Source organism: Barbatula barbatula (genome assembly GCF_947034865.1).
Source record: "Barbatula barbatula genome assembly, chromosome: 13".
Classification (NCBI taxonomy): domain Eukaryota; kingdom Metazoa; phylum Chordata; class Actinopteri; order Cypriniformes; family Nemacheilidae; genus Barbatula; species Barbatula barbatula.
In genome coordinates, this window is record NC_136776.1 from 9,161,071 (window position 1) to 9,187,916 (window position 26,846).

The 26,846-nt window shown below is 39.0% G+C and overlaps 3 protein-coding genes across 7 annotated transcripts in view; 2 read left to right on the forward strand and 1 right to left on the reverse strand.

Annotated features, from left to right (window-relative positions):
• tasora (transcription activation suppressor a) overlaps positions 1-5,951 on the forward strand; it is a 43,620-nt gene extending 37,669 nt beyond the window's left edge. Inside the window, exons 20-23 of the mRNA XM_079471147.1 lie at positions 33-141; positions 245-423; positions 765-926; positions 4,374-5,951. Of these exons, the coding sequence (XP_079327273.1) occupies positions 33-141; positions 245-423; positions 765-926; positions 4,374-5,605 (1,682 nt within the window). The 3' untranslated portion in view covers positions 5,606-5,951. The remainder of the gene's footprint in view (positions 1-32; positions 142-244; positions 424-764; positions 927-4,373) is intronic.
• A 38-nt stretch (positions 5,952-5,989) lies between these two features.
• ccdc66 (coiled-coil domain containing 66) lies at positions 5,990-21,287 on the reverse strand. 5 transcript variants are annotated; one of them, XM_079470742.1, is made up of 20 exons: positions 21,160-21,244; positions 20,716-20,774; positions 18,856-18,908; positions 18,396-18,494; positions 18,173-18,233; positions 17,972-18,083; positions 17,311-17,417; positions 17,086-17,168; positions 16,574-16,690; positions 16,160-16,291; positions 15,140-15,357; positions 13,499-13,583; positions 13,241-13,402; positions 12,818-12,980; positions 12,627-12,746; positions 9,593-10,056; positions 9,453-9,493; positions 7,365-7,570; positions 7,145-7,248; positions 5,990-6,396 (listed from the first exon to the last, which is right to left on the reverse strand). In XM_079470742.1, the coding sequence occupies exons 1-20, from the start codon at positions 21,168-21,170 to the stop codon at positions 6,310-6,312; spliced, it is 2,484 nt and encodes an 827-aa protein (XP_079326868.1). In that variant the 5' UTR covers positions 21,171-21,244; the 3' UTR covers positions 5,990-6,309. The 5 variants fall into 5 exon arrangements, with proteins under 5 accessions (XP_079326868.1, XP_079326864.1, XP_079326867.1 ...); XM_079470738.1 differs by having other exon boundaries at positions 18,173-18,494; positions 21,160-21,287; XM_079470741.1 differs by having other exon boundaries at positions 7,365-7,567; positions 12,627-12,710; positions 18,173-18,494; positions 21,160-21,284.
• A 4,404-nt stretch (positions 21,288-25,691) lies between these two features.
• Positions 25,692-26,846, forward strand: part of ip6k1 (inositol hexakisphosphate kinase 1) — a 38,377-nt gene continuing 37,222 nt past the window's right edge. Inside the window, exon 1 of the mRNA XM_079471696.1 lies at positions 25,692-26,552. The gene's annotated coding sequence lies outside the window, so the exon portion shown is untranslated. The remainder of the gene's footprint in view (positions 26,553-26,846) is intronic.

The following is a 26,846-nucleotide window of genomic DNA, read 5'->3' on the forward strand; positions in this document are numbered from 1 at the left end:
ACATTTAAGTCAAGCTACGTTTGTGTTTTTAGAGAAACTTAGAGACATCCTTGAGTACCTTGAGCAGCTCAACTCTCCGCAGAGCCCCTGGAGATGGAGGATACACTTTAAATCTCACAAGAAACTCAGAGAGAAAAGCAGGTGCGGTCAGGTTGAACACAGCCATCTCCTTTAGAATTTTGGATGGAAAGCTCTGTAAGATCTTCAACGTGAGCATGATTTGTTTGCTTTGTCTCACATTTAGAGTCACATGCGAGGCACTGAGTTTGTATGAGATTCTAACTGCTTACGAGAAGAGACACATAGTTGAAATCCTGTCGTATCACTCCTGTGATGCTCCATCACGCAGAGCACCTGACCTGGAATGTCTAGTAGATCTACAAGCAAGATTCATCAGACAACGGCACCTGATATTCCTGACAGGTGATTTTATCCTCTTGGAAAATGGGTTGAAAATTCATTTAAGGTGTAGTGTTTTTCCAGTCTAGCTACTCTGGCAACATATCAATGTGAAGACAAATGAAGGCAGTAGTATTTTTGGCGTACACTGAAAGTGCCCAGAACCAACATAAAACATTTACACTGACCTCATATACATTGTACAGAAATATCAGGTGTGATATTACAGGACACCTGCTTAAATGACACTGGTCAGATAATTTTCTGCACATAACAGCTAGCAGCACATTGTTCCGTCTTTGTATAGTTTACATCTTAGGGGGACAATAATAAACTGATGTTTTTGCTTAAATCCTGCTCAACAGGCTGTCGATTTGAGATGTTCCCTCACTACTCAAGCAGTGGTATCTCAATTGCCAATGTGGATGATATAAAGTCCATAATAAGCAGTTTAACCGATGGCATCAGTGAAAATGTGGAGAGGATCCCATCTGCTGAGATTTCCTCTACTTGTGCTCCAACATCATGTGAGTGAGTCTATAGTAAAACCATTGAACAACATGACTTGACTGCTGAAAAATGAATCCCATCTGATTTGCTGATTGTTATTATTTTTCATAGAAAAGAGCCCATAAAAATGATGTTAACTTTGAAGAAAGTTGTTGAAAATAAGAGGATTGAAAAAAAACTAAGAAAATAGAAGCTGAATAGTTTTAAGACAAACATACAGAGGCGGAGCACCATGATAGAACTATAAGATCATACAGAGGAAAGAAAAAAGACAACAGACGCTTGATGTGTAAAGCCTCTTCATTTGAGGGCTGAAGGACAAACAGACTGTAAAAAAGAACTCTGTAATATCTCTACAAATGAACACTTGTTAATTATTTCAGAAGTGTAACAAAGTCCAAAATTTACTGGTATCTTCCAATGGTGATCTGAGAAAATGTACTATCATTAATATTTATTACTGGCTTTAAAACATGTTTAACACTGTGTTTACTTTTACTTATCCAATCAAAGTAAAATGAATTGTAGTTATTAACTTTTTTTACGTAACACATTGTTACACACAGAAAAAACAGCTGATGAAAAAGATGTTAAATTCAAAATTGAAAACTGTTCACCTTACTAACAATAAAAAAACAACGTTTTTTTCCTCAGATAGTTTTCTGTAACTCTTACTCCTGATGCTGTTTCCCTCCAGACTCAAAAGCCTTAAAAGTCTTACCATCTTATCTTTACCATATTTCTTTCTCAGTATCAGCAATACCAGTAAAAATCCATGTCTGTCGTTTTAGTTTTTAAAGTGGATATGTCACAAACAACACAACAAACAACATAATATGTTCATCATATCATCATTTGTAAAACGTATTAGCAGTTGTGACAGGTTGAACCAGTTATCACCAAAGTGCAGATTATCATTCATACGATTTAGTTTAAAGCATGTGTTTTAGATCCAGATGGCTGACAATTTTACCTGAATCTAGTGTTTTGCAAATCTTAATTTGTGTAAAACCTAAATAGGATAGATTCAGATGCTATACTATTATTTTGGAACCAATAGCCGTATTGATGGTAACAATTGTACGTTAATAACTGTTTCAACCTAAAACCACAACAGAAATAACCAATAAACCCAATACTGAAACCTATTTACCTTTTTGTACCGTATCAAACAAAATAAAATGTATTCTGTGTTTATGTATATACAGATTATTTCAATAAATTTATTTTGATTAATCTTAATTTCCAGACATTGTTTATATTGGGGGGTTGTAATTGTTTATTTATAGCTGGATAAGTGTATTCCTTGAGCCCAGATCTGATTGATTTATATTTATGAAAATAGAGTAAAATTTGTAAAGTACACTGATGAGCCAAAACATAATTTTGATATTGTGTGTTATTTTACCAGGATAGTCCAATTGAGATTTAAAAATATTCTTAGAGGGATTCCCGGCCAAATGTCAGCTCAAAATGATACACACAAAACAACTTCAGACACATCAAACAATTATTGCATAAAATCAAATTAGTTATTTAAACACATTCACATGTTTCATTCAACTTAGTCCATACATTTGTTTTTAATATTCAGTGATGGGAGATGTTCCAACATTAAGATGCTCGGCTGTTCATTTCACAAAAAAGTACATTAAAAGCAAAGGCAGTTTTACCAAACTCTGTATATACTCTTGGGATTTTTAAAAACAATTTGGTAGAAGATCTAGTCATATCATCCAGCCATGTACCCAAGTATTTTTAAAAATTTTCTCTGTCTATATACTCTCTTTATAATGTTAAAATAATTTGATACTACTACGAGAAAAGAAATCATATATTTAGGTTTTTTTGTTTGAATTAATTTTAAGTTAATCAATGACAATTGCAATGAACGAAAAGATTCTTGCCAAAGCGCTAAGGCTCTGTTATTTATACAGTAACGCACTCTTTAAACTGTGTCATCGGCATAGAGATTAATTTAAATTGAGGTAATCCCATTCCCTAAATCATTCATACAAAAAATAAAATCGATGCTAAAATAGATCCTTGAGGGATTCCGTTTTTGCTCTGTTGAAATAAAATTCTCAACTTAGACACAATGAACTTTATCTGATAAATAGTTATGAAACCATAACTTTAACATTTGCCTCACAATGTTACTAGTCATAATATCATAATCATACCAGATTTGGTTAATTTCTCAAACCACACAAATTGATGAAAGGATGTTGGAGACTGTTGGAGATCGGGTATGACCCTTCATGACAGTGGAGTTCTCCTATTTTAGCAGGATAATGCAATCTTCAACACTGCGCACATTGTTCAGGAATGGTTTGAGGAACATGACAAAGTGTTGAAGCTGTATTAATTAAACATAGCATCTGTGTTGGACTAACAAGTAAAATTCGTGGTGGCCTCACATCACAACCTAAAGGATCTGCTGCCAAAGTTTTGGTGCCAGATGCCACAGGACAGCTTCAGGAGGTCATGTAGCATTCTCTCCACATTTTGTAGCAGCATGTGGAGGCCAGAGAGCATGCTAGGGGGTTGGTCATAAAGTTTTGGCTCATCAGTGTTAAATTTAAATTTATGGGAGGTTACAATTAAGCCCACTGTATGTTTTTCAAATGATTTGTTTTGTAACCAACACATGTGTAATATAAAAGAGATTAATTTATTCAATGCATTGACTGAAGATATTAAGATGACAAACGAGAGATTTCCAGGCGTCCTCATGGACATAATGGTTATAGTTGGTGTCAAGGTCCAGAAAAGTACTAAAGACATCGTTAAATTGGTTTGTCCGCTCATAGTGGCTCAGTAAAACTTTTTTGAAGCGACGGCAGTACGAAAAACAAACCAAAATAACTACTTTAATAGATATATTCTTATAATAGTTATAGTCAGTCTTTGGTGTGCATTCAGTGGAGGCAAATGCCGGCGTTCTGACTAACAACCCCCGATGCGCAACTTTAAAAGCAAACGCACCCTGTAATAATACATTTTGCTTAAAGATTGTCTTGTATAAAGACTTTTAAAGAACGTGCATGCGTCGAAGTGCCCTTGTGAACGGGCACCATAGACTGACAAACCAGAGGAGAGGAGGTCTCAAAACACGTTTAACGTCATGTGGTCGAGTAAAAACTCATTTGATTTTGGAATGAACTTCCCCTTTAACATCCTGTACAATGTGCCTGGAGGTCATTCCTTTTTGAAAGGGTGACTGTTCTAAAACATGGGCTTCATTTGAAGCACCCAGTGAGAATGCTAAAAGCACCTGGAAAATTGTTAGACATACCTAGACTATATTTGCTTGTGCAATATTCTGTTTTTAAAAGGTTAAGTTTTCTGGAGTTTGTAAAACTTTCACACGAACCCATTTTGGTCCTGTAATTTTGCATTTGTTGTTTAAGACAAAATGACTATTTCTGATGGCCTGTGACTTCTTTTGTCCCCTTGTGTAGTGATAGAAGATAGCATGCCCAGAGACTCCTCCAAGGACTCTACGAGAGTATCTGTACCACCTGAGAAAATCCAAGTTGATACAGAACAGCACCTATTTCTGAAGACCGAGTTGTACTCTTGTGTCTCTGAATCCTCTGTTCAGGACCAATCTTTGCCATCAGCAACCAGTGAGACGGAAGAGAATTTAGATTTCAAGGCTCTCAGCGTAGCAATTTCCCAGTTCAAGGCATCCAGGATGCAAGGGAAATCTGATGCAGGTGAAACGGCACAACATTCCTTAAGAGTCTGTCCTCATCAGAGCTTTTTGAGTCAAGATTTGACCGAAACCTATCCTCTGTACTCCTCTCAGAACAAAGTTTTGTCCAGTACTGCCTTTGAGACACTTGGCTCTCATACCGAAAGCCAGATCCAGTCAGCTGGCGACTCTGGTGAGCCCAGCCCTGTTCTGGAATCAGGCGTCACAGAATTTACTGGTGCTCAGTCGAGCTGCTCTTCTGTTTATGGAAATGAAGAAATTGCGGCTTCTGCTTCGTCTCCTGTTGAAGTCAACGCTGAGGTGGAAGAAGAAACAGCTTGCAGGAGCAAACCAACACCTATGGCCATGTCCTTCATAGCAGCTGAGAACATCAGCAGTGTGTCTCACAATTTCAAACCTTGGGAGAACTCTAGCGTTGTCAACTGTTCCACGGACACTTGGTCAGGCACAACGAATAGCGGGAGCCAAAGTGACCAAGACTCCAAAGAAAGAGCCGTGACAGTTCAAAGCAACACCAGTTCTTCTGATCCACCCAAGAAAAACAAACATGGGAGAAGTAGCTTCCCTCTCAGAACTGGCAATTCCGGATTCGGCATGGATCGTTTTAATTCATTGAGTCAAATTGCGTTGCAGGGAGGTAGCTTAATTCAGACACCACACAGATCCATGGTTGTGAACTGCCCTAGATTTATATCCCCTAATGGTGCTATTGGACTGGGACATCGTCTGCTGAACTGCAATGTTCCCAACAACCTTGGAGCTGTACCAGTCTTGGGAGGACTCTTGCCAAATCCTAACATGCAAATGGCATGGAACAGTTTAACTCAACAATCAGCATCGGGCTTTTGGGGTGCACAGCGTGGCATTGATTTACAGCAGATGCAGACAGCTCAGTTTCTCCAGACTTGGCATGGAAATCCTGGATTCCAAGGAAACGGTTTTCATAACAACAGGGGAGGTTTCAGTGGCTGGTGAATGATTGAAAGCATGTAGATAGTTTTCATATAGTTGTGAAAGGCTTTCTTTTTGTACAAAGCGAGAATAGCTAACATTTCCAGGTTTTTACAACAAGCTTAAAGAATAATTTAAAAAGTTTTTTTTGGAGAACATTATATTTGTATTTTGCAAGCTTGGTGGTTAGACTAATAATATTGGTTATTTTTTCACAACACTACAGCCAAGAGTCTCTGTAGGGCCCTGGTTTTAATTTTATTTTTATAATAACGCTGGAAACTTACATTAAAACATGAATGACATTTAAAGTTGTCTATCTGTTATCATCTTAGTGGTTTGTCTATGTTGCTTATATGTGTGTTGAACCAAAATGAAAAAAATAAGAAAAAGACTCATACTATGTATGCATTTGCGTTGATGTTAAATACTTTTTATTCACATGTAAATATTGGAAAACTATATAAAATTCATAGTCCAGCCAGAATTTAAAACTTCAAGATTACTCAAATCCAATCCAAAACCAAATCACCAGGTACCACAATTACACAATTATAAAATCACTGCCAAAGTAATGAACATTTTCATTACCTACATTAACATCAGTTAGTAATGCCAATATAAACTTATTTTAAAGCTCTTAGAGTCCAACTTAAATTCATTTTAAGAGCTTACTGTTTGATGTTATAAAGTGCTGATTTCAGGGATAGTGTTAAAGCAGCTTTGCCTCACATGGGCCGAAAAGGTGGAAAGTGTTGTTTTTGAAGTAGAGGGTTTAAACTGGTTTCTAGCTCTCTTTGTTTCAGCAGCAGACCCTGTAACAGGAAAAAAATCATAACATTAATATATAATATAACCATATACAGTGTTTCCTACAGATGGAAACTAAATCAATTCTAACTCCGCATTAGGGTTATGCCAACCTAATCGCACACTAAAATGCTTTTCAATTTCTTAGAGAACAATTCATTCATCTGGTCTGACTAAAAGTCATTAAGTTAATTCATGCAATTCATTCATCTAGTCTGAAATGTTTGTTTTGTGAACATCTCACAAAGAAAAGCAACAAAACCCTGTTGTCAAGTAGATGTCTGCAATAAATTCAGATTGCAAACTACTTTTGGTTGTACCACAAAATTCTTAGCTGCTGGACTAATGGGCCTCGTCTATAAAAACCTCATTCATCAAAACTTCATCAAAGTTCGATTTAAAAGTCACTATGATTTCCATCTTTGACATGGCCTTAGTCAATATTAAAGATAATGAGGGTTGTATTTTCACAGAATGCTCTTCACATTATGTTGGAAGATTTTCTGTAGAAATAATAACTAGCTGGGTTTTCACAGGCAGTGTCACGTTTAATAATTTAACATTTTCATATTCATAAACTGAGGTAGAATAACATTGGAGACACAACTCGCAAACATATTGATAAACGAAATGTTTGTGTGGAAACATATATATGTTTTTAAGCAAATAAAGTGGCCACTGAATCTGTCAGACGGGTAAACATGGCATTGTTAACAGGAAAACAGAGATTTGATTTGAGGGCTGGAGCATTACCTGTCTTAGCTCAGACAGACCCTTTAGGATGGCTTGTTGTCTTTCAGTGCTTTTAGGATGTGAGGGGTCATGTTGGACCAGAGGTGTTACCTGCCTGCTTCTTGCTGCAAATCAAACAATGAATCGGTTCATGAAGAGGTATCTTTGACAACTGCAATATACATTTAACTATTGATTTGAATGTCATGTTTGACTGCACTGTTGGCTGTAGAATGATCACCTATGTTGACTCTCTGCTGGGTTTCTTGTGTGGAAGGTCTGGAAAGTGAAGCCATGGGGTCCATGTGGTAAACCTCATCTGTCCGTACATAGGGCACATAGTCTAATGAGGGAGGGCGCCCCATGTTGTCCATCATTTGCCTAGAGGACAGCTGGGATGGCTGCTGTAGACGGTTCTTCCCTGCAGGAACGGGGGATAATGGTCTACTGGACAAACAGGAGCACATCCAGTGTGTTACAAGTTGTTCATGCATATGGTATATTAGACACGTAAAATTTCAAAAAATTGAAGTCCAAAACCAAAAGATGTGTTCTATTTAAAAGCGGAGGTTCATTCAGACATGCCTAAAATGCCTCTTTTAAACATGCTCCCACAAATCTACATCAGGGTGTGGGAAGCTTGACAAAACACCACCCAAATGTATATCCAAAGAAGGAAGGCATAACTAATTCTGCTGTAGTGTTGTTGCCGCCACCAGAAAAATAAAATTTCACACGGCAAAACTACTTGCTTGCACTTCCAAAAGAGGACCCAATTAGAAATCAGTGGTTAATGTTTATTTTAGGCTTGTCAATAGATAAAAAATTCTACTGTGATTTATCGCACCGTGATTAACTGCGATCAATCCAACACATGTTAAACAAAATAAATAGTGTATGTTTAATTTCACAATATGTTTATTTTAGTGCTGTCAATCGATTCAAAAATTGTCTAATTAGTCACACACAGCAATTATGTTTTTAAACATACTTTTACATTAATTTGGAGATAAATGTGAAATTATTATAAAGTAGAAACAACCCATTTCTTTAACAGCATCGTTTTATGAATGAAAGCCAACATTCTAATATTGTAGTCTTTGCAACTGATGTCTTAAATATATTCTACAAATCAAACCCATCATAATAGGTGTGCCCTTCTGTACAGAAAATACGTTTTCAAACACTTTACAGTTGTTCTGTCGAGAGTAGGGATGCACCGAATGTTCGGCAACCGAAAACAGCAAAAAAAAGTTATGTGATATGATCAAGCAGCAACCAGCGTACAGAGAGACGTTTTAATGCAGCAAACATGTCGGCAGTGTGGAGCATTTTTGGAATGTAAGAGACACAGCACGTATCACCCTGGAGTAAATTTCTGAATGAAAGCGGTGGTCTGACAGTAGCCCCACCGCTTGACACCATACAGTGGTCGCGTACTCACGATTCCATGTACTTAACATCTTGTCAAAGTATGTTCTATGCATCCCGGCCACAAGTGCGCCTGAGAGAATGTTCATTTATAGAAAAAACGATGTTGCGTTAATGGCGTTACATATGTTTAACGCGGTAATCTGAAAAAAAAAATCGCATGGGTTAACGTTGACAGCTCTAGTTTATTTACAACACTGTTCCTTAACAGTCCAACCCCTGAATTCGAGTGTGCGCACAAAGGCTGTTTCTAAAATGGGGCAAATACAACTTTGCAAGGACAGTGTGTTGCTTCTTACCACATCTTGCATGTTTTCAATATCTATTAAATAATTTGGGATGTAACATTTCCACCATTTCAGCCAATCACAACACATTGGGTAGCTTGCCAATCTCAACACACCGCGCTGAATGATGAGCTTTGCGAGGGGCCGTTCACATTTTGCTTCTAAAACCTATACCGAAAACACGAGCAGTGTCTCTTTCTCCTTTTTTTTCAAATCATTTGGGAGCTTGCGTTTTCCTGGCCTCATTAAATGAGGTATTAACTAAGGATATGTGTATTATATGTACTGAAAATAGCTTGCAATTACACAGCTGTGATCATGTTTGTCTCCATCTTCACTGAGCTTTTCTATATTGGTTCACAAAAGGTGAAGCCGATTGGTTGGTACTTGTCTTTGTGCCAAGTCAACATTTAAAATAACAATTCTGCGTGCGCAGAAGACACGAAATGTGAAATGGACCCTTAAAATTGAGGCGTTTCAGAAAGGAGAGGCAGAGGAGCAACAGTAATGTATGATATGTGAAAAATGGTGTGCTTTCTTCAACCGTAAACCCCAAATACACACAATAATGTTCGTATTGGCCATGTCATATGACCCCTTTAAGGACTTACCTTTCAGCTGATAAGACTGATTCTTGCAGCTTGGTTTCTCTCTTTAAAGAAAATAAATAATATTACACACTGACCAGCAATTTTTTGCACCCAGGTATGCGTTTAATCAATTGATGTTAAACAGTGTATTAAAGCTGCACCTGTTTTTGTGGATTTATACGTCTTTGTGCTGTTAAACTTTGGTTGTTATTGACAGGGGGAGGCAAAGGATCTTGCTGAGGTGTTCGTGAGACAGTGTTTTTCTCCACCAGTGTCATGAGCTCTATCTGTCTGTGTTTCCTGTTCTGCTGTCTGTGGCGCTGCAGAATCTCAGGGTATCGCTCAGACGCCGGGACGAAAGCTTTACTGGGCCTCTGCGTGTTCCACTCAGGCTTTTTTGTGGGCTGCTGTTTGTGGTTCCTGCAGGTCCGTGCATAAGGCTTATAAGAATCGGCTTCAGCCTCTATGGGCACAGTGCCATAACGTCTCTCTGGCAGTTTCTCAACTCTGCTTTTCGAATTCTTAGAGGTAAATGTGTTTGAAGCATCCATGCATGTTACTGCAGCGTTGGGAGACTTTCTTCCTGGGTCACAAACTGCATCCGTCTCGAGCAAATGGCTCGCCTCTGCAAAAGGTCAAAGCCAATGATTATTTTCCAAAATTCCCAGAGAATTTGAAGAGGAGAATCTGTATTAATGATTATTGTTAGATAATTTATTCTCCACCATCATCGGGTATTACTGGAGAAGACTCGGAGATGTCAATCTTGTCAAAGGGAGATACCAAAAAGTACAAAAGGCGAAGCTAAATGACGTTATGTAGGAGAGTGGAATTATGGGACATGTTTTTTTCACCATCCAAAAGCCGTATGGAGATCTCGTCAAGTTCACGGACGAGGTGATGATTTGTATTTTATGTAATCATAATGAAATGTGGAATGTAATGCTATGTCAGCACGTGAATGATATTGGACTTTGTCAATTGATTTGGTAGTGTAATGCTGTACAGTTTTACGTGTTTAAAAAGGTCATACAGTCGTCGTTTAAAAAGTAAACTCCGTTCAAGCTTTTTGGGGGTTTCCTTTACTCGCCAAAAAGTAATCGTGATCCATAATAACAGAACAACAGATGTTGTGTCCCAGATGCTGTATAACCACTTCTGCATTAGCGTGTTGCCATAGTTTCTCCAACCAGAAACTGGGGATATTGCGGAGCACTGGATATTAAATCACTGATATGTGACAAATACAAGGGACGAGCTATTATTTTAAATGGGAATTTATCTGGATTTGCACATTCTTGGGAACATTTGGGATAATGTAAGTACACAACTGCATGAAATATATCACGCTGTGTAAGTGATTTTTGGATATTTCATAACAAAATTCTTCCATATTGTGGCTTGATATCCTAGAGAGCAATGCAGGTTAGACAAATACATTTCAAAGTCTTTTTTGATCATATTTACGAAGGAAGACATAATTACAGAGTGCAATACAGTGCATCCGGAAAGTATTCACAGCGCTTCACTTTTTCCACATTTTGTCATGTTATCCAGACTTAGTCCAAAATGAACTCCATCCATTTTTTCTTCCGCTTATCCGGGGCCGGGTCGCGCGGGCAGCAGTCTAAGCAGAGATGCCCAGACATCCCTCACCCTAGAAACTTCCTCTAGCTCTTCCGGGGGGACACCGAGGCGTTCCCAGGCCAGCCGGGAGACATAGTCCCACCAGCGTGTCCTAGGTCTTCCCCGGGGTCTCCTCCCGGTCGGACGGGCCTGGAATACCTTCGGTGTAGGCATCCGGTGGGCATCCGGAACAGATGCCCAAGCCACCTCAACTGACCCCTCTCGATGTGGAGGAGCAGCGGCTCTACTCCGAGCTCCTCCCGGGTGACCGAGCTTCTCACCCTATCTCTAAGGGACCGCCCGGCCACCCTGCGGAGGAAGCTCATTTCGGCCGCCTGTATCCGGGATCTTGTCCTTTCGGTCATGACCCAAAGCTCATGGCCATAGGTGAGAGTAGGAACGTAGATTGACTGGTAAATTGAGAGCTTTGCCTTGCGGCTCAGCTCTTTCTTCACCACGACAGACCGGTACATCGACCGCATTACTGCAGAAGCTGCACCGATCCGTCTGTCAATCTCCCGTTCCATCCTTCCCTCACTCGTGAACAAGACCCCAAGATACTTAAACTCCTCCACTTGAGGCAGGAACTCTTCACCAACCTGAAGTGGGCAAGCCACCCTTTTCTGTATGTCAGAGCACAAACCAAGCCATGAAGTCCAAGGAATTCTCTGTAGACCGCCGAGACAGGATTGTATCGAGGCACAGATCTGGGGAAGGGTACAGAAACATTTCTGCAACATTGAAGGTCCCAATGAGCACAGTGGCCTCCATCATCCGTAAATGAAAGAAGTTTGGAACCATCAGGACTCTTCCTAGCGCTGGTCCCCCGGCCAAACTGAGCGATCGGGGGAGAAGGCCCAAAGTCAGGGAGATGGACAATAACCCGATGGTCACTCTGAAGAACAACAATCTCTGCAGCACTCCACCAATCAGGCCTGTATGGCAGAGTGGCCAAACAGAAGCCACTCCTCAGTAAAAGGCACATGACAGCCCATCTGGAGTTTGCCAAAAGACACAAGAAGGACTCCCAGACCATGAGAAACAAAATTCTCTGGTCTGATGAAACAAAGATTGAACTCTTTGGCCTTGAATGGTAAGCATCATGTCTGGAGGAAACCAGGCACCGCTTTTCACCTGGCCTAAATCATCCCTGCAGTGAATGCTGTGGGGATGTTTTTCAGCAGCAGGAACTGGGCGACTAATCCTGATCGAGGGAAAGATGAGTGCAGCAATGTACAGAGACATCCTTGTTGAAAACCTGCTCCAGAGCGCTCTGGACCTCACACTGGGGCGACGGTTCATCTTCCAATTGAACATCTCTGTAGAGATCTGAAAATGGCTGTGCACCGACGCAAATGTGGAAATAGTTAAGCGCTGTGAATACTTTCCGGATGCACTGCATGTGTTGCTTTAAAACGTAGATGTCTGGTAAGGACATTAAACTATCAGGAATTGTTTTGAGAGAATTTTTGGTGAAAGTAGGTGTCAATATGACTAGAGTAAAAGCACTTCACTTAATAATTGATAAACAAAGTATTGCTAAATATTCTCTTTTACATTTTTTTTTACCTGTCTGAACAGCAGTGTCTTTTCTTGGAGATGGTGCTGTAGAAGGTTCCACTCTCTCGATTTTAACCTCAGATGATATTAAACCTGTCGATGTATTAGGTGCATCTTGACCACTGAAGGCTAAAACATTAGACTGTCATGATATTATAGAAATTAAGCATATTAAAAGAAAACCTTTATTTCCACCATACCCTGAGATAAAGAGTCTCCATCCAGGCTGCGCAGTAGTTTGGACACATTGTGGCCTTTTCTTGACAAGTCTTTGATTCTCTGGAGGTGTTTGTCTTTACATGCCTCCTCTTGGGCTCTCTGAATGCTCAGATACAGCTCCTCAGTTTTACGTAACTGCAACTCCTGCGATCAAAAGATGTGCAAATACAGTAAGAAATCTGAATTTAGATTTAGCTGTTTACAGTCTAGGCTGATCATAGAAACTATGACTACCAATACCAGCAATTACGCACTAAAATTAAGGTTATTATAATTTAGTTTGTTTTCGATGAAACTTTTTGCATGTATTAATTTTATTTTCAGGGGTCATAGGCCCATACAGTAGGTAGTTTATATTCTGCATTGGGTATTTATACACCTGGTTCATGCATTTGTGTTTTTACCCCTTTGTGTCTCTGTCGTTCTGTGTCCTTTAGAAACTGTTGCTGGAGTCGCTCTCTCTCTTTCTCTACTCTCCTCTCCTCCTCTTCTTCATGTGCCCGTCGAGTGGCCTCTTCTTTCTCTCTTTGACGTCTGCGTTCTTCTACCTGAGCCTCAATTGCTTGCTGTACATCACATATGAACACTTTCAAATATCTGCTGTATAGTTAAGTATGTAGAGCAGTGACTTCAGGTGGTTTACCCTGGAGTTTGAATCCTACCTGGTGCTCAAGCTGTTTGAGTCTCCTGTGTTCACGTTCTTCAATCTGAGCAGGATCCAGCAAGGCTGTCATGGTGCGAAGATGGCTAAAATAATAGGAGGAATTACATTTTAAGAAACCTAACCTTGACACTAGGATCTGCATCACCTGCATGAGCAAAATGTAAAAACGTGGAAATATCGGGACCGACTAAGGCTCCCTTCCAAGGCGTGTAAGTTTTCGTCCCAGCTGGTGTAAGTGCTGCGCTGCCTGTCACTTCTCAGGCAGTGACCGGCGGTCCCCCTGAAAACTTTTCAGTGGCTCCTGGGATATATGGCGTCCCAGCGGCAGTAGTTCCACTTCGGTGGATGCATATGAGACTGCTTCAGCATTGCCTTCAGGGTCAGGTTCCTTGGAGAGCGTGGCACTCGGACACGACGCGGCCCCTTGGACAGATTTGTCCTTCCTGTGGGCTGTAGTTCGGCTCTGGCATGTGCTTTTTTCGTTTTTATTTTTAATACATTTGCAAACATTAAAAAAACTTTTCACATTGTCATTATAGGGTATTGTTTGTAGAATTTTGAGGAAAATAATGAATTAAATCCATTTTGGAATAAGGCTGTTACAAAACGTGGAAAAAGTGAAGCGCTGTGAATACTTTCCTGATGCACCGTATATATACAAATGTATGTTTGGAAAAACATGATGACACTTTATAGTCAGAGTTGTACTCACAGGGTAAGGTAAAGTTCAATACTATGACCAAGGGGAAACTTCCCTATAAATACTCTAAATTATCAGTTTGGTGTTTTGTCTTGTTTTCCAATACAATTATCTAAACATCCTTAAAATAAGATAATCACTGGAGGAGCAGAAGCACTTATGTCTTGAGTCAGATAAATGTAACAGAATAATATGCCTTAAAATAAAAAAGATTTAGCGATTTTGAATATTAAATTGTTGTTGAGCTCAAGAAGACTGTACGTTGCTTGCCGCAGATTAATCTTTTCGTCTTGTACCATGTACGTGATTGCATCAAGAGCCACCGTTTGTTTACACTCTTGTTTGTGGAAGTCACTAGTACTGCCTGTCGATTATTACTTTGATTTTCCAAATACTCACCAGGTTGCAAACCACATCTGCTAATATTTTTTTATTTTTGTGAGGAAACGCCATAATATTTCCCATAGCTTCACAAATCTTCAATGCATTATTCCACATAGTGAAACAAATATCATTGTTTCTCTTTCGTTTTGCCATGTTTGAAAGCTGTGCATGGAGGAGCAGATTCTTCTATTGGCTGTGACGGAAGCTAGGGAGAACTCGGAAAAGCTTAAACATACCAGTCTTGCTGTCGGGACGTGTATCATAGTATACAACAACTGAAATTGTGTTTATGACAAACTCTACAGGACGAAGTGGTGAAATCTCTCACCTGACAGCCTCTGCCATTTACAAATTATTACGATACCCTACATCATGCAAATCGTTCGAAAATCTTGCAAAAATTTGGGCTGAAATGGCAAACAAGGAGCATGGTTGGGACAATCTTTTTTGCAGATTGGTTTCGTGACAAGGGTATCTAAACTGCTGTTTTACTAGAGCAAAACTGTAAAAGAAAAATAAGGTGGCCTTACATTTAGAAGTTCTCATCTAACCAACCTGGTTCTCTGTTGATTTCCTTGAACAGTATCAACACTGGCTCTGCCCAGACTCTCCCCTCCAAACAGGCTTATGCCCTCCCAAGCTGTCGACAGCACTCCAGAGACAGACCGGTGAGAAAGACTGCTGCTGATGTCAGGTTCCCTGTGCGCCGATGCCATTGCTTTGCCCCGATGAAGAGAATCAAAATGAACTTCCCACCGCTCCATATCCTCAGGCTGTAGTAACAGAGAATTTCATCCGATATAGCACACAGTGCATGTACTGTACATATGCATTATGATGGGTGATGTAATGAATAGATAAAGCGTTTAGAGGAAAATCTTAACACTGTGGCTCTTACATCGAAATGTTAAACATAGTACAAACCTGTTTAAGTGTAAATCCGATACAAAAATGAGCTATTCAATTCCATGCATACCTTAAAAAATGTGAAACGGAGACCCTCCATCACAAAGCCTTAAGCTATCAAAAGCTAAAGCCAGAGAAAAGCCCATCATCCAACTGAGAACTCGGAACTACATTTAGAACTACAACTAACAACTACAACCCAATCCAAATCGAACACACAACTAACAAACTTCCACAAAGACTTTAACTCAATAAAGGACAAGGAGAAAACCCAATAAACTTAAACCAGCCTGCAAGATATGTCAAGTCCTGCCACGATAAAAGAATAAACAGCGCTACAGAACCACAACTGGGATATAAACAAAACACTGTAAGACAGGATCCTATCACTGTTACCAAGAATTTCTATTAGTACTTTGCTTTTTTTCTGTTTATATTTGTGTATACACAGATGCTTCTACCGTGCCTATATTTGTATACATATGTTTGTTGAATGTTTCTGAGCTTTGGCCATGTAAAAACTATTTTATCATGCCAATTATGCTTTTAAATCTGTATGTTACAAATAACTTGAGCATGGCCGTCTAATATGTTAGGACATTTCAGCAAGCTGCTTGGTCCTCGCCTACAGTAACAGTAAAAAACTAATTGAGGGGCAAGGCAATTTACATGGCTGTTGATTTCTTTCTCGCGTTGTCGACGTAGTTTGTCCTCCTCTCTCTGCTGATCCAGTTCCTGTAACCACCGTCTCTGTCGCTCTGCTCTTTGAGCGCTAACGTCATTCTCCATAGGGGCAGCTTCCTGTACAAGCATCACATAGATTTGAGTTATTTTAGAAGTTTGTAAGCACAACATAATTAGTTACTATATATGTACTAATAGTTACATATCTATGATTCTATAGTTTTAACACGCGTACTAATATCTCAAATAAAAAATATTAGTAAACAAGATGCCCTAATGTTAACACCCCAGAACTGGTAATGTTTTCAACATTGTAGATGCATGAAGATTGGAACGGTAAACTGATGTGTTTACTGAGACAGGGTTTCATGCATTAAGTAGAGTGCTTCAAAACTTCACCCCCAATATGAAGGCTGAACGGATGGCAGCAGGCAGCTGCCTATGTCTATGGATTTGAGCTTTGGTGTTTGAACTTTCTATTTCAGCAGGTGTTTGTGCTGTCCCACAATCATCCATCTGTAACGGCATACAGGAACATCTCAGTCATAATGCAGTTGTGCTCAAAATTATTAAGGTTGTATAATATGATCAAGGAAGGCTATGAAAATAGATTTCCATCGTTAAGCCTTTGGATCTTTTCTTGAAAAAAATCTAACCTTTGTTGGATGATAAGAATTTTAAATAGGTCATTATGAAATAAATTAGATTGTCTTACACATTCACATCACATTTATTTTATAATGACATCTCCCCTATTAAAAAAACTGACTAGAATGTATATGATATGTATATTACTAGACAGAAGAATACATTAGTATATCATGCTTTTACTAGTGTCAAACAATGACTTCCATAAAAGGGGAATATCGAGCATTGGCAATACATAAGTGGATTGTAGAATTCTTGCTTACTGTGTTTTTAAACCTTCCTTCACATGATTTATCATTTGACTTCACGTTAGCTTTCTGTTTCCTCTTTAAAGCCATTTGCTCATCTGTAAAGTAAAAGCAAAAAAACGTATATCACCACAGCCTTTCATTTCATCTAATGTCATAAAACCTTTGGCCTTGTCAATGAGAGCGTCGACACCACCCTCATTATAATTGAATGTCTTGTTAGAGTCCACACAACTGTACCGAGCTCTCTCCTCCATTCAGTTCTTTGGGCCTCCAGCGCATCCCTCTCTCTTTCTCGCTCTCCGAATGTACTAAACAGCCCGGACTGCTGCTCATTTGAGAGACGCCTTACAACATAGAGAGACATGTGCATGTCACAGTTCGGTCAGAAAAAGAAATGCAACACTTTAACCATGCAGTTTAATTTATAAGCCTCTAGAGGGCAAAAAGCCATAGTTTGCCTAAAAACTAAAAGGTTTGTCATAATTTACTCAAACCTGTATAGATTTCTTCTGCAGAACATTACAATTGTTTTAAAAAACTTTTAGATTTTGATCCCCATTGACTTTTATTGTATATCATTCATCTGCCACAATAAAAAATACAGATTTGGAACAGGGCACGTAAACAATATTGGAATTTAATTGTGGAATAAATGATTTCTTTAATGCTACATGACATGATGAAATTATAAAGTAATGTCCTTTCAGCTTTTTTGCAGTAGTTTGGGAATAGATTTTGCCGTTGCAAAATTTGAATAACCTGTCAACAACACAAAGTTCTTGAAATGGTTTATGAAGTCTGATGCTCTATCAATTTCACATGCAAAACACATTTTGTCAATTATTGCATTGCTCACAGGTGCACCATCTTCATAACAACAGAAAGGCGAATTTCTTACTCTATGTTTTTCTTTACTTCTGCCACTCTTTGTATAGGACTACTGCCATTAAGAGGTAACTCTTCAGCCGTTGTAGAGGTATGGAAGTTTTCTTCTAAGCTGGTCACAGGTTCTGAGAAAAATATTGCTCTTGAGAATGTTATAAATAAGGTGGTTAAATTATACATTGAGACCTCATGCCTTACTACTGAATGAGCTCACCTTTACGGGTTTGTGGGTCATTTGCAGTAGTTTTGTTGATGGTGCTCAGTATCTGTTGAAACTGCTGCTGTGTTAAACACACTAAACTCTCTTTCTGCTTTGTGACCGTATGAGAATAATTTTCTTTTATATCTGAGAGGACTCTGTTAGCTCTGCTGGAGCTGCTTTCTGACCAGCTCTTATTTTTGATCTTTCTGGGTTCATGTGTGATATTCTGTCTTACATAACTGGTAGTTGGTTTGTCTTTGAACTCTTTGTCCTGTTCAAGCTTTTCTGGTTGAGTTGGACCTTGTTTTGAGTTGATGATTCTTAGAGATTTTTTCTTTGGAGGGACCAGTAATAAAGAAAAGTAAAGTAATGTTAGCAATTTACATCACATACAAGTAACACAAAACAAACAGAGGTACTCTCAGGACGTTTAAAGAATCGTGTTCACATTTTATGTTAAGGTTTTACCTTAACACATAGTGATAAAATGTAGCCTGGATACATCACTTTGGATCAAAATATGTGTCATATACATAAAACAAATGTATGCACTTATGCATAACGTGTAGTACAAGCACGGCTGAAATGAAATGACACTAAACTAGTATTTGGATGAAATGTTTAAAACATTTACGCATATTCTTTGTTCAATACAGATAATGCGATAATTTATCGATAATGTATATAATGCTTACCTGACAAGAGGACTTTAAGGACTTTTGATGATTCAAGGACTTGGATTCAGCACCTATACAACATGTGATCGTAAGTTACAGTACAAATTCACAGAACTGTTTTCAGAATACAATATGCTAGTGTAACAGAGCCCAGCTAGAGTTAGAGCTGTGTAAGTAAACCTCACTCCCCGTACTCAAGAGGTGCTCTAAGGACAGATGCTGGAGGCTGTTGTCTTTAGCCTCCTTGTTAGAGCATCCGTCTCCAATGCCAGACCGATCGCTGGTTCGAGACCCACTCAGAGCATGTGAAGGTAAGGGCAGTTCCACGTTTCAGTATTCCATTTGTTTCAGCAAACTGCAGCGATACATTCACTTTTTTCTGTCTTGCCGCAGTCTTTAAAAATAAAATCTCAGATTTTGTGCTCAATCTGTTTGTAGAATCAATCACAAAGCTGTTCCTGTTTTAAATATAGTACAGATAGCGGTAAACGCTACTGCATCCAGTCTTTCTGTCACTCAGGTTGCTTGCTTGCTTGACTTCACGTGACATGAAGTGTGCGGTGACCTCCCATGCATATGCTCTATACTCTCAAGCCCCAGAAGTAATTTTTTACATCAAAGATCTAGTAATATAACAAAACATACATACAGACGTGCTCAAATTTGTTGGTACCCTTACAGCTCATTGAAATAATGCTTCATTCCTCCTGAAGAGTGATGAAATTAAAAGCTATTGGAAATTTTCAGTTGTTTTAATATTTACAATATTATGTTGAATAAAAAATCTAAAGCAAAGTATTTCTATTAAATATGGAATAAACATGGGTGGATGCCAATTACTTTTGTCAGTTTCAAGTTATTTCAGAGATGAAATTGTGCATTGGTTGGTACCCCTCCACAAAAAGCAATTTTAGCAAGTCTGTACATCCTTACAGACACATTTGTACATTCAATGAAAAGAACAATTAGAAGTAGAGCTGAGGATAGTTTTAATTTACTTTACACATATTGTATAGATAGTTTGCTGAAACCGTTATACTCATCATTGAATTTGTCCTGTGTTCATCTGTAACTGTCTGGTTTGATTCACCTACCTAACCAGACATCAGGTAACTACAATGGACGGTAAGGATTAGAGCTGCACAAATCATTTAAAAACTAATCGGGATTGCAATTACGGGTAAAACAATTACATTATCGCCAAAAGCCTCAATAACAGCTGTCCATTTTAAAGTGTCCTTCGTTTTTGATTTCTTTTACTAACAACATAACTCCCATAATTATTTGTTTTTGACATTTTATCATTTCATTTTGGATGTTTGTGGAAAGAATGTGGTATGCAGCTGCTTATAAAACATTTCAAAGCTCTAACCACTGGGCCACAGGAAAGTTTTACACCTTTCCAGCACGTTGTTGCCCTATGTCCAGCACCAGAACATCCAGACACAATAACACATATATTTATATATTGGGTGTGTGTGTTTCAGTGTGTGTGTGTCGGTGTGTGTGTGTGTCTGTCGGTGTGTGTGTCTGTCTGTGTGTCTGTGTGTCTGTGTGTCTGTGTGTCTGTGTGTGTGTGTGTGTGATCATAATTGTCTATAAAGCTCTTTCTGATTTAGTATGGAACAATAAACTGATAAACTTAATGCACAATACATTTTGTATTTCAAATAAAGGCTAACATAAACACACCTTACATATTTTGTTCTTATTGTATTGTCCCTGCATACAGTAACACATTTGTAAATGTGTTTTTTTTGTGTTGCTTCTTATACTGCACCAAGGCTCGAATTGGGGCATATTACCACATAATAAAAATGCATATTGTTGTAATACATGAAAAAGGCATACGAGATGAAGTGATGTTTATGCTCTTACCATATTTAGCCAACACAAGCCTGGCCTTTCCATTTTCCAGCTCAAATAACAGACCATCACTGCAAAACAAACCAATGGGCATGGGTGTAAGAACTTACTACTACAAACCATGTTAGTACCATGCATCCTTGTAGCATCATTAAAATGCCATTGTTTGTGACTACTGTATTCATTGAACACCATGGTAAAAGTGTGAGCATATTACAACCTAATACATGCGGTATGGTACCACCACAGTACTTTCTGTGAGGTAATACAACAGCTCAGGATAAATGTTTCACACGAGTTTACAAGCACCACTGCCCAATGCTTTCTTTAAATATCACATGATTTATTAAATGTTACAAAACCAGCCTTAACAAGTGACAGTTCAATGTTAAAAATGCTTAAACAAATATTCATACAGATTTAATTCTATGTATAAATTCATCAGTACACACTTACCCGAGATTCATATTTTATCCCTCCATTCACTAATATGTGAGCGTGTGTTTTATTGTTGCTGCTCGCGACTAGTAAACGCGTTTCTGATTGGCTGTGCCGGAATCTCTTCTTCTACAGCCGTTCGCGGTACTTCTGCAAACGTCAGAGTTTACATTAGTGCGACTGCAGGCCATAGGTGGAAGCGCATCTGAATTAACGTACCACTACTGCCACGTCTATTAGGATTTATTATAAATACGAGCTCAACACTTATTTTTCTTCCCATATGCAAGTAATTAATTAAAAATTATATTTGAATGTTGATCCGGGCTCATATGAATCAAAACTGTCTCCCTGTTGACGCCTGAATAAAGTTCAAAGCTATGCTCCTCGCCTACAAGACCACCAGCTGGTCTGCACCATTGTATCTCCACTAGCTACTGCAGATCTATGTTCCTGCCAGATCACTGCGGTCTGCAAAGGAACAACGGCTAGTGGTACCATCCCAAAAAGGAAAAAAGTCACTCTCCCGTACCTTCTCTGGATCTGTTCCACATTGGTGGAATGATCTACCTGCTGCTACAAGATCAGCAGACTCTGTTGCCATCTTTAAAAAACGCCTAAAAACGCATCTCTTCCGTCAACACGTCTCTGATTGATTTATCCTAATTCTTTTCCCTTTCCTTCTTAAAAAATAAAAAATAAATACTAACCTCGCTATTCTTAGCTTTGTATACTGTGCTAGGCTTTAATGGACTAGTTTTGATGCACTTATGTATTTTGTTGCCTATGTTGTTATAATTGCTTCCAATGTTTCCTCATCTGTAAGTCACTTTGGATAAAAGCGTCTGCTAAATGACTAAATGTAAATGTAAAACAGTCATCAAACCTTTTTCAGATTACAGATTAAATAACATCCTGCTTTTTAATTCTGCCGCATTATTGAAGCTTGAAAAATACATAACCATCATAAAAGTAATCCATATAACCGAAGGGGTTTCATACATATATTATTCATCGAAAATAACAAGTTTGTGAGAAAAAATTATATTATAAGCTTATTCAGTCAAGTTGGGTAACATTGGAATTTAAACAAACAGCTAATAATTATAATACAATTTATTGTAATTATTGATCATAATTACATCTCTTTAATTCTGTTTATGTATCTTTCCATATGTGCTGCTTTGCAAAATTGTAAAAGAGGCAGCCTACAGATAGATATTTGGTATTGTAAGAACACAGGAAGTTGTCTTTTAAACAAATGGGGTTTTATTACCCAAAATGTTGAGGAGTTGTATAAGGACCAGAATTCATAGCTAGGCCTTAAAACAATCAACAAAACAGTCACTGCATATAGGCGTATGTACATAGCCTTGAAACCCAAGACTAACTGAACAAAAAACTGCCTCCCAACAAAGACACAGAAAGGAGCTTATATAACATATAAGGGGTTATAAGAGGCTTCTGGATATAGGTCCTCAGCCTTTCGCCACTCCATTCGCCCAACCAGGAAGTGACTACCCCCAACGATCCAGGTAACTCAAAGAAACATGTGATTAATGCACTCCCTTTAAATCAATGTAAGGGTAGAGCAAAATAAACCAAATCAGAGAAACTGTATTGTGTTTGTTATTTAAATATCAGTTTAGATGACTGTAAATAATCAGTGCAACAAACTAAAGTGAACAAATAAAACGGTAATCAAATGTTTAGAATTGAGGTGATGTTACCCTGTGTGGCCGTAGCCATCACACACTGGTACAGCGAGAGAGGTAGTCAGCTGTCTGGTTCTCTTTGCCTGGGATTTATTGAATGCTAAAGCGAAATGGTTGCAGGGCCAGGTACCACCGGGTGATTCTTCCATTGGTGTCTTTCATTCTCTCTATCCACTGTAGTGCCTAATGGTCGGTTTCCAGTGTGAATTCTCTACCCAGGAGGTAGTAGCGGAAGGAGTCCAGGGCCCACTTGATAGCCAGTCCCTCTTTTTCCATGGTCGAATAATGGACCTCCCTGGGGAACAGTTTTCTGCTGATGTAAGCAACAGGATGGCAGTCCTCAGGTGGCCCCTGAAGAAGCACAGCACCCAGACCCCTGTCGGAAGCATCAGTCTGCACAAAGAAATGGTCGTTAAAGTTTGGCCCATACAATACTGGTTGCTTACTCGTTGATTTCCGGATAGCATGGAAAGCTGCCACGGCCTCCTCTGTCTACTGAATCTGATTGGGACTCGGGGATCCGGTCAAGTGTGAGAGCAGAGCCGCCCTGGTGGAGAACTGCGGAATGAAGCGACGATAGAAGCCTGCCATTCGCAAAAAAGATCTGAGTTGCTTCCTTGTTTGGGGTAAAGGGCATGACTCAACTACTTGGATCTTACTAACCTGTGGCCGTATCATCCCATTCCTAATGATGTGGCCCAGGTACTCAGTCTCAGATGCAGCAAAGGCACAATTCAAGGGATTTATGGTCAGCCCAGCAGTGTGAAGACAGCCCAAGACAGTACGCAGATGTTCCAGATGTTGCTCCCAGCTGTCACTGTACATGACTATATCATCGAGATAGGCTGCCGCAAATGCAGAGTAATCACGAAGTACCTGGTCCATCAGCCTCTGGAAATTTGCTGCCGCTCCATGAAGACCAAATGGAAGCACTGTGAAGTGGAATAGACCCCATAGAGTCCGGAAAGCAGTCAGCTCTCTCGATCGCTCAGTCAGTGGTACCTGCCAGTACCCTTTGCTAAGATCTAATGAAGTCAGGAATTTTGCCTTTCCCAGCGGTTCAAGCAGGTTGTCAATCCTGGGTATTGGATAAGAGTCAAACTGAGAAACTGAGTTCAAGTACCTGAAATCAATACAGAATCTTATGCTACCATCCTTTTTCGGTACAAGGACTACCGGGTTGCACCATTCACTCTTTGATACCTCTATGATACCCTGGGACACCTTGAGATCCACCTCCTCCTTCAGTGCGGTCAGCAGGCGCTCAGGGATCCTGTAACTAAATCGTTTCACAGAAGCACTTTCTTTAAGGACAATATCATGTTTAACAAGGTCAGTCCTCCCAGGATCTTCAGAGAGATGACGGAGATCGAAGTCAGCTGGACCACCTTCAGAAGGTAAGTATTGCTCCTCCGTTTCCTCCTCTTCCAGAATGCTTCTGACGAGCATCACCTCCGTTTTCTTTTCGGGTTGTTGCACCCATTTCTTCAGGAGGTTTACATGCAGTACTTTATTGGAACGTGACTGACCTGTGGTCAATATCCAGTAGGTGGTAGGCCTAAGTTTCTTCTGGACCTCAAATGGTCCTTGCCACTTTGCCAAAAATTTTTTATCATCACTAGGGAGAAGCCCTAACACCTTCTGTCCAGGGCTGAGGGATCTCTGGCGGGATGACTGATCATACCAGCACTTCTGCCGTTTCTGGGCCTCTGCCACGTGTGACTGGGAAAGCTCGCTAATTTTCTATCATCTGCACAACATAGGATACCACAATAACATAATCCCCTCTCCCCTGGTCTCCCTCCCAACAGTGAGGCAAGAGAACACAGGAAGTTGTCTTTTAAACAAATGGGGTTTTATTACCCAAAATGTTGAGAAGTTACATAAGGACCAAATTCATAGATAGGCCTTAAAAGAGTCAACAAAACAGTCACTGCATATAGGCTTATGTACATAGCCTTGAAACCCAAGACTAACTGAACAAAAAAACTGCCTCCCAACATAGACACAGAAGGGAGCTTATATAACGGCTTAGCAAAACCAAATAACATAGAAGGGGTAAACAAACTAACACTTAACACCACAAGAATTAACTAAAGGCAAAATCCCCCCAGTCACATTGTGAGATATGGTATGGCCATGAGCTGGCTTCCGGATATAGGTCTCCTCAGCCCTTTGCCACTCCATTCGCCCAACCAGGAAGTGACCGTCCCCAATGATCCAGGTAACTCAAAGAAACATGTGATTAATGCACTCCCTGTAAATCAATGTAAGGGTAAGCGAAAAAAAACAAATCAAAGAAAATGTATTGTGTTTGTTATATAAATATCAGTTTAGATGACTGTAAATAATCAGTGCAACAAACTAATGTGAACGAATAAAACTGTAATCAAATGTTTAGAGTTGAGGTGATGTTACCCTGTGTGGCCGTAGCCATCACAGGTATGAATAATTTCCAGAACGCAATCAAGCTGAAAGATCCTAAAGATCACCCATGCAGACAACCAATAATCTTTCCAATTTTGGCGTAAACTATGTCACACAACAAAGTAAATCCGTTTTGCTTTCTATGTGGGCAGGTGTCTTTAAGGTGCAGATATAAAGATTGTGAGTTGTGAATGAAAGTAGGCCTACTTATATAAGCATGCATGCGTACAAAGAATGTACACATAAATCTCAGTATGTGAACATACAGTTCCATAAATACATAAAAGCAAAAACATAAAAAGATTAGGTCTGTTATTATAGTCATGTAAATAAAGCACTTCGTGTTGAATTGGAAAATACATCCTGTAGTTATGCAGTATACTGTAATCTCAGTAGAGGGCAGTATATAATGCTCAATTTACAGTTTTGTTGTTTTGTTATTTCTGTAGCTCCGAGAGAGACTCCTGTATGCATATACCGCGTCTTTAGCTAAAGAACACAGCATTAACTCGCAGATTATCGCACTAACTATTCGTGTATTTTAGTGTTTATAAACGATGTTTGACATGTATTCGATATGGCTGATATAATAATAGGCTAGTATGTAAATGAGAGTTGTTGAAGGGTTTTAACAGTGTTGGGATAACAATATTTGTTAAAGTTAAAATTATTTAAGGCAGATGGGCATCTCATCATTTTATTTGTTATTTTAAATCAATTTAAACCTTCAGAGGTGTACATTGCGGATCCGAGGATGATCTGATAACCCAATAACAACCGCAATATAATCTATACATTCAACGTTTAATTTACAGATGAATACATCGGAGAATTGTGTCCACAATTTGTAGATTTTATGTAACGTTATATTTCATGGCATTGCATACAGGTTTGTAAGCGGTTTTGTGTGGCTTAGCATCCGCTTTAGCATTTACAAGACCATAATTTAAATGTAAAAGCGGCTTTACGAGATAAAATAACTGCATCTAACTGCATACGTTATTAATGGCAAGTCATTCTGTGTTACATAGAAACACAGACTGTGGACAGTTTAGTGAAATGTCATGAAATCTGTACGGTTGATCATATCTAAAGAGATTAGCTTATATTAGCCGGCGTGCTAACACGAAGGACACCAGGAGGATTTTACAACGAAACAATATTTACGTTAATTTACGTTTGTCTACTCGTTTATTTATTTATACTTAAACGTATACAACAATCGTGGGACGAAAATAATAAGAGCTGATAAGGAACTGATTAACTCAGGTATGTAACATTATTTATAAACGATGACCTTCTGTCATATATTATTTTAAACATTTAATAACTAATATTGTTGTATCGTATTTATTTCATTTAAAACTGACATGTGTGTAGGCCTACAAACAAGTATGTAATGATGTTGGGTTATGAATATGTTAGTTATAAGGTCATTGACGTGATCTGACGTGATGTTTATTTTGACACAATTTCACACTGCTTCATTGAACAGACATTAACAATTGTTTGAGCGCGCCTCTTGTAACTGGTTGTTTATTTAAATGCCTGATGGTTAAGACA

Bases quoted from the DNA above. Each gene is read 5' to 3' on its own strand.
- ccdc66 (XM_079470738.1), bottom strand. The intron at 16,292-16,573 runs GTGAAGTTTTGA...ATGCTTGTACAG, and splicing joins GTTCAGCCTTCATATTGGGG to GAAGCTGCCCCTATGGAGAA. The intron at 15,358-16,159 runs GTAAATTGCCTT...CTGTTACTACAG, and splicing joins AGAAAGAAATCAACAGCCAT to CCTGAGGATATGGAGCGGTG.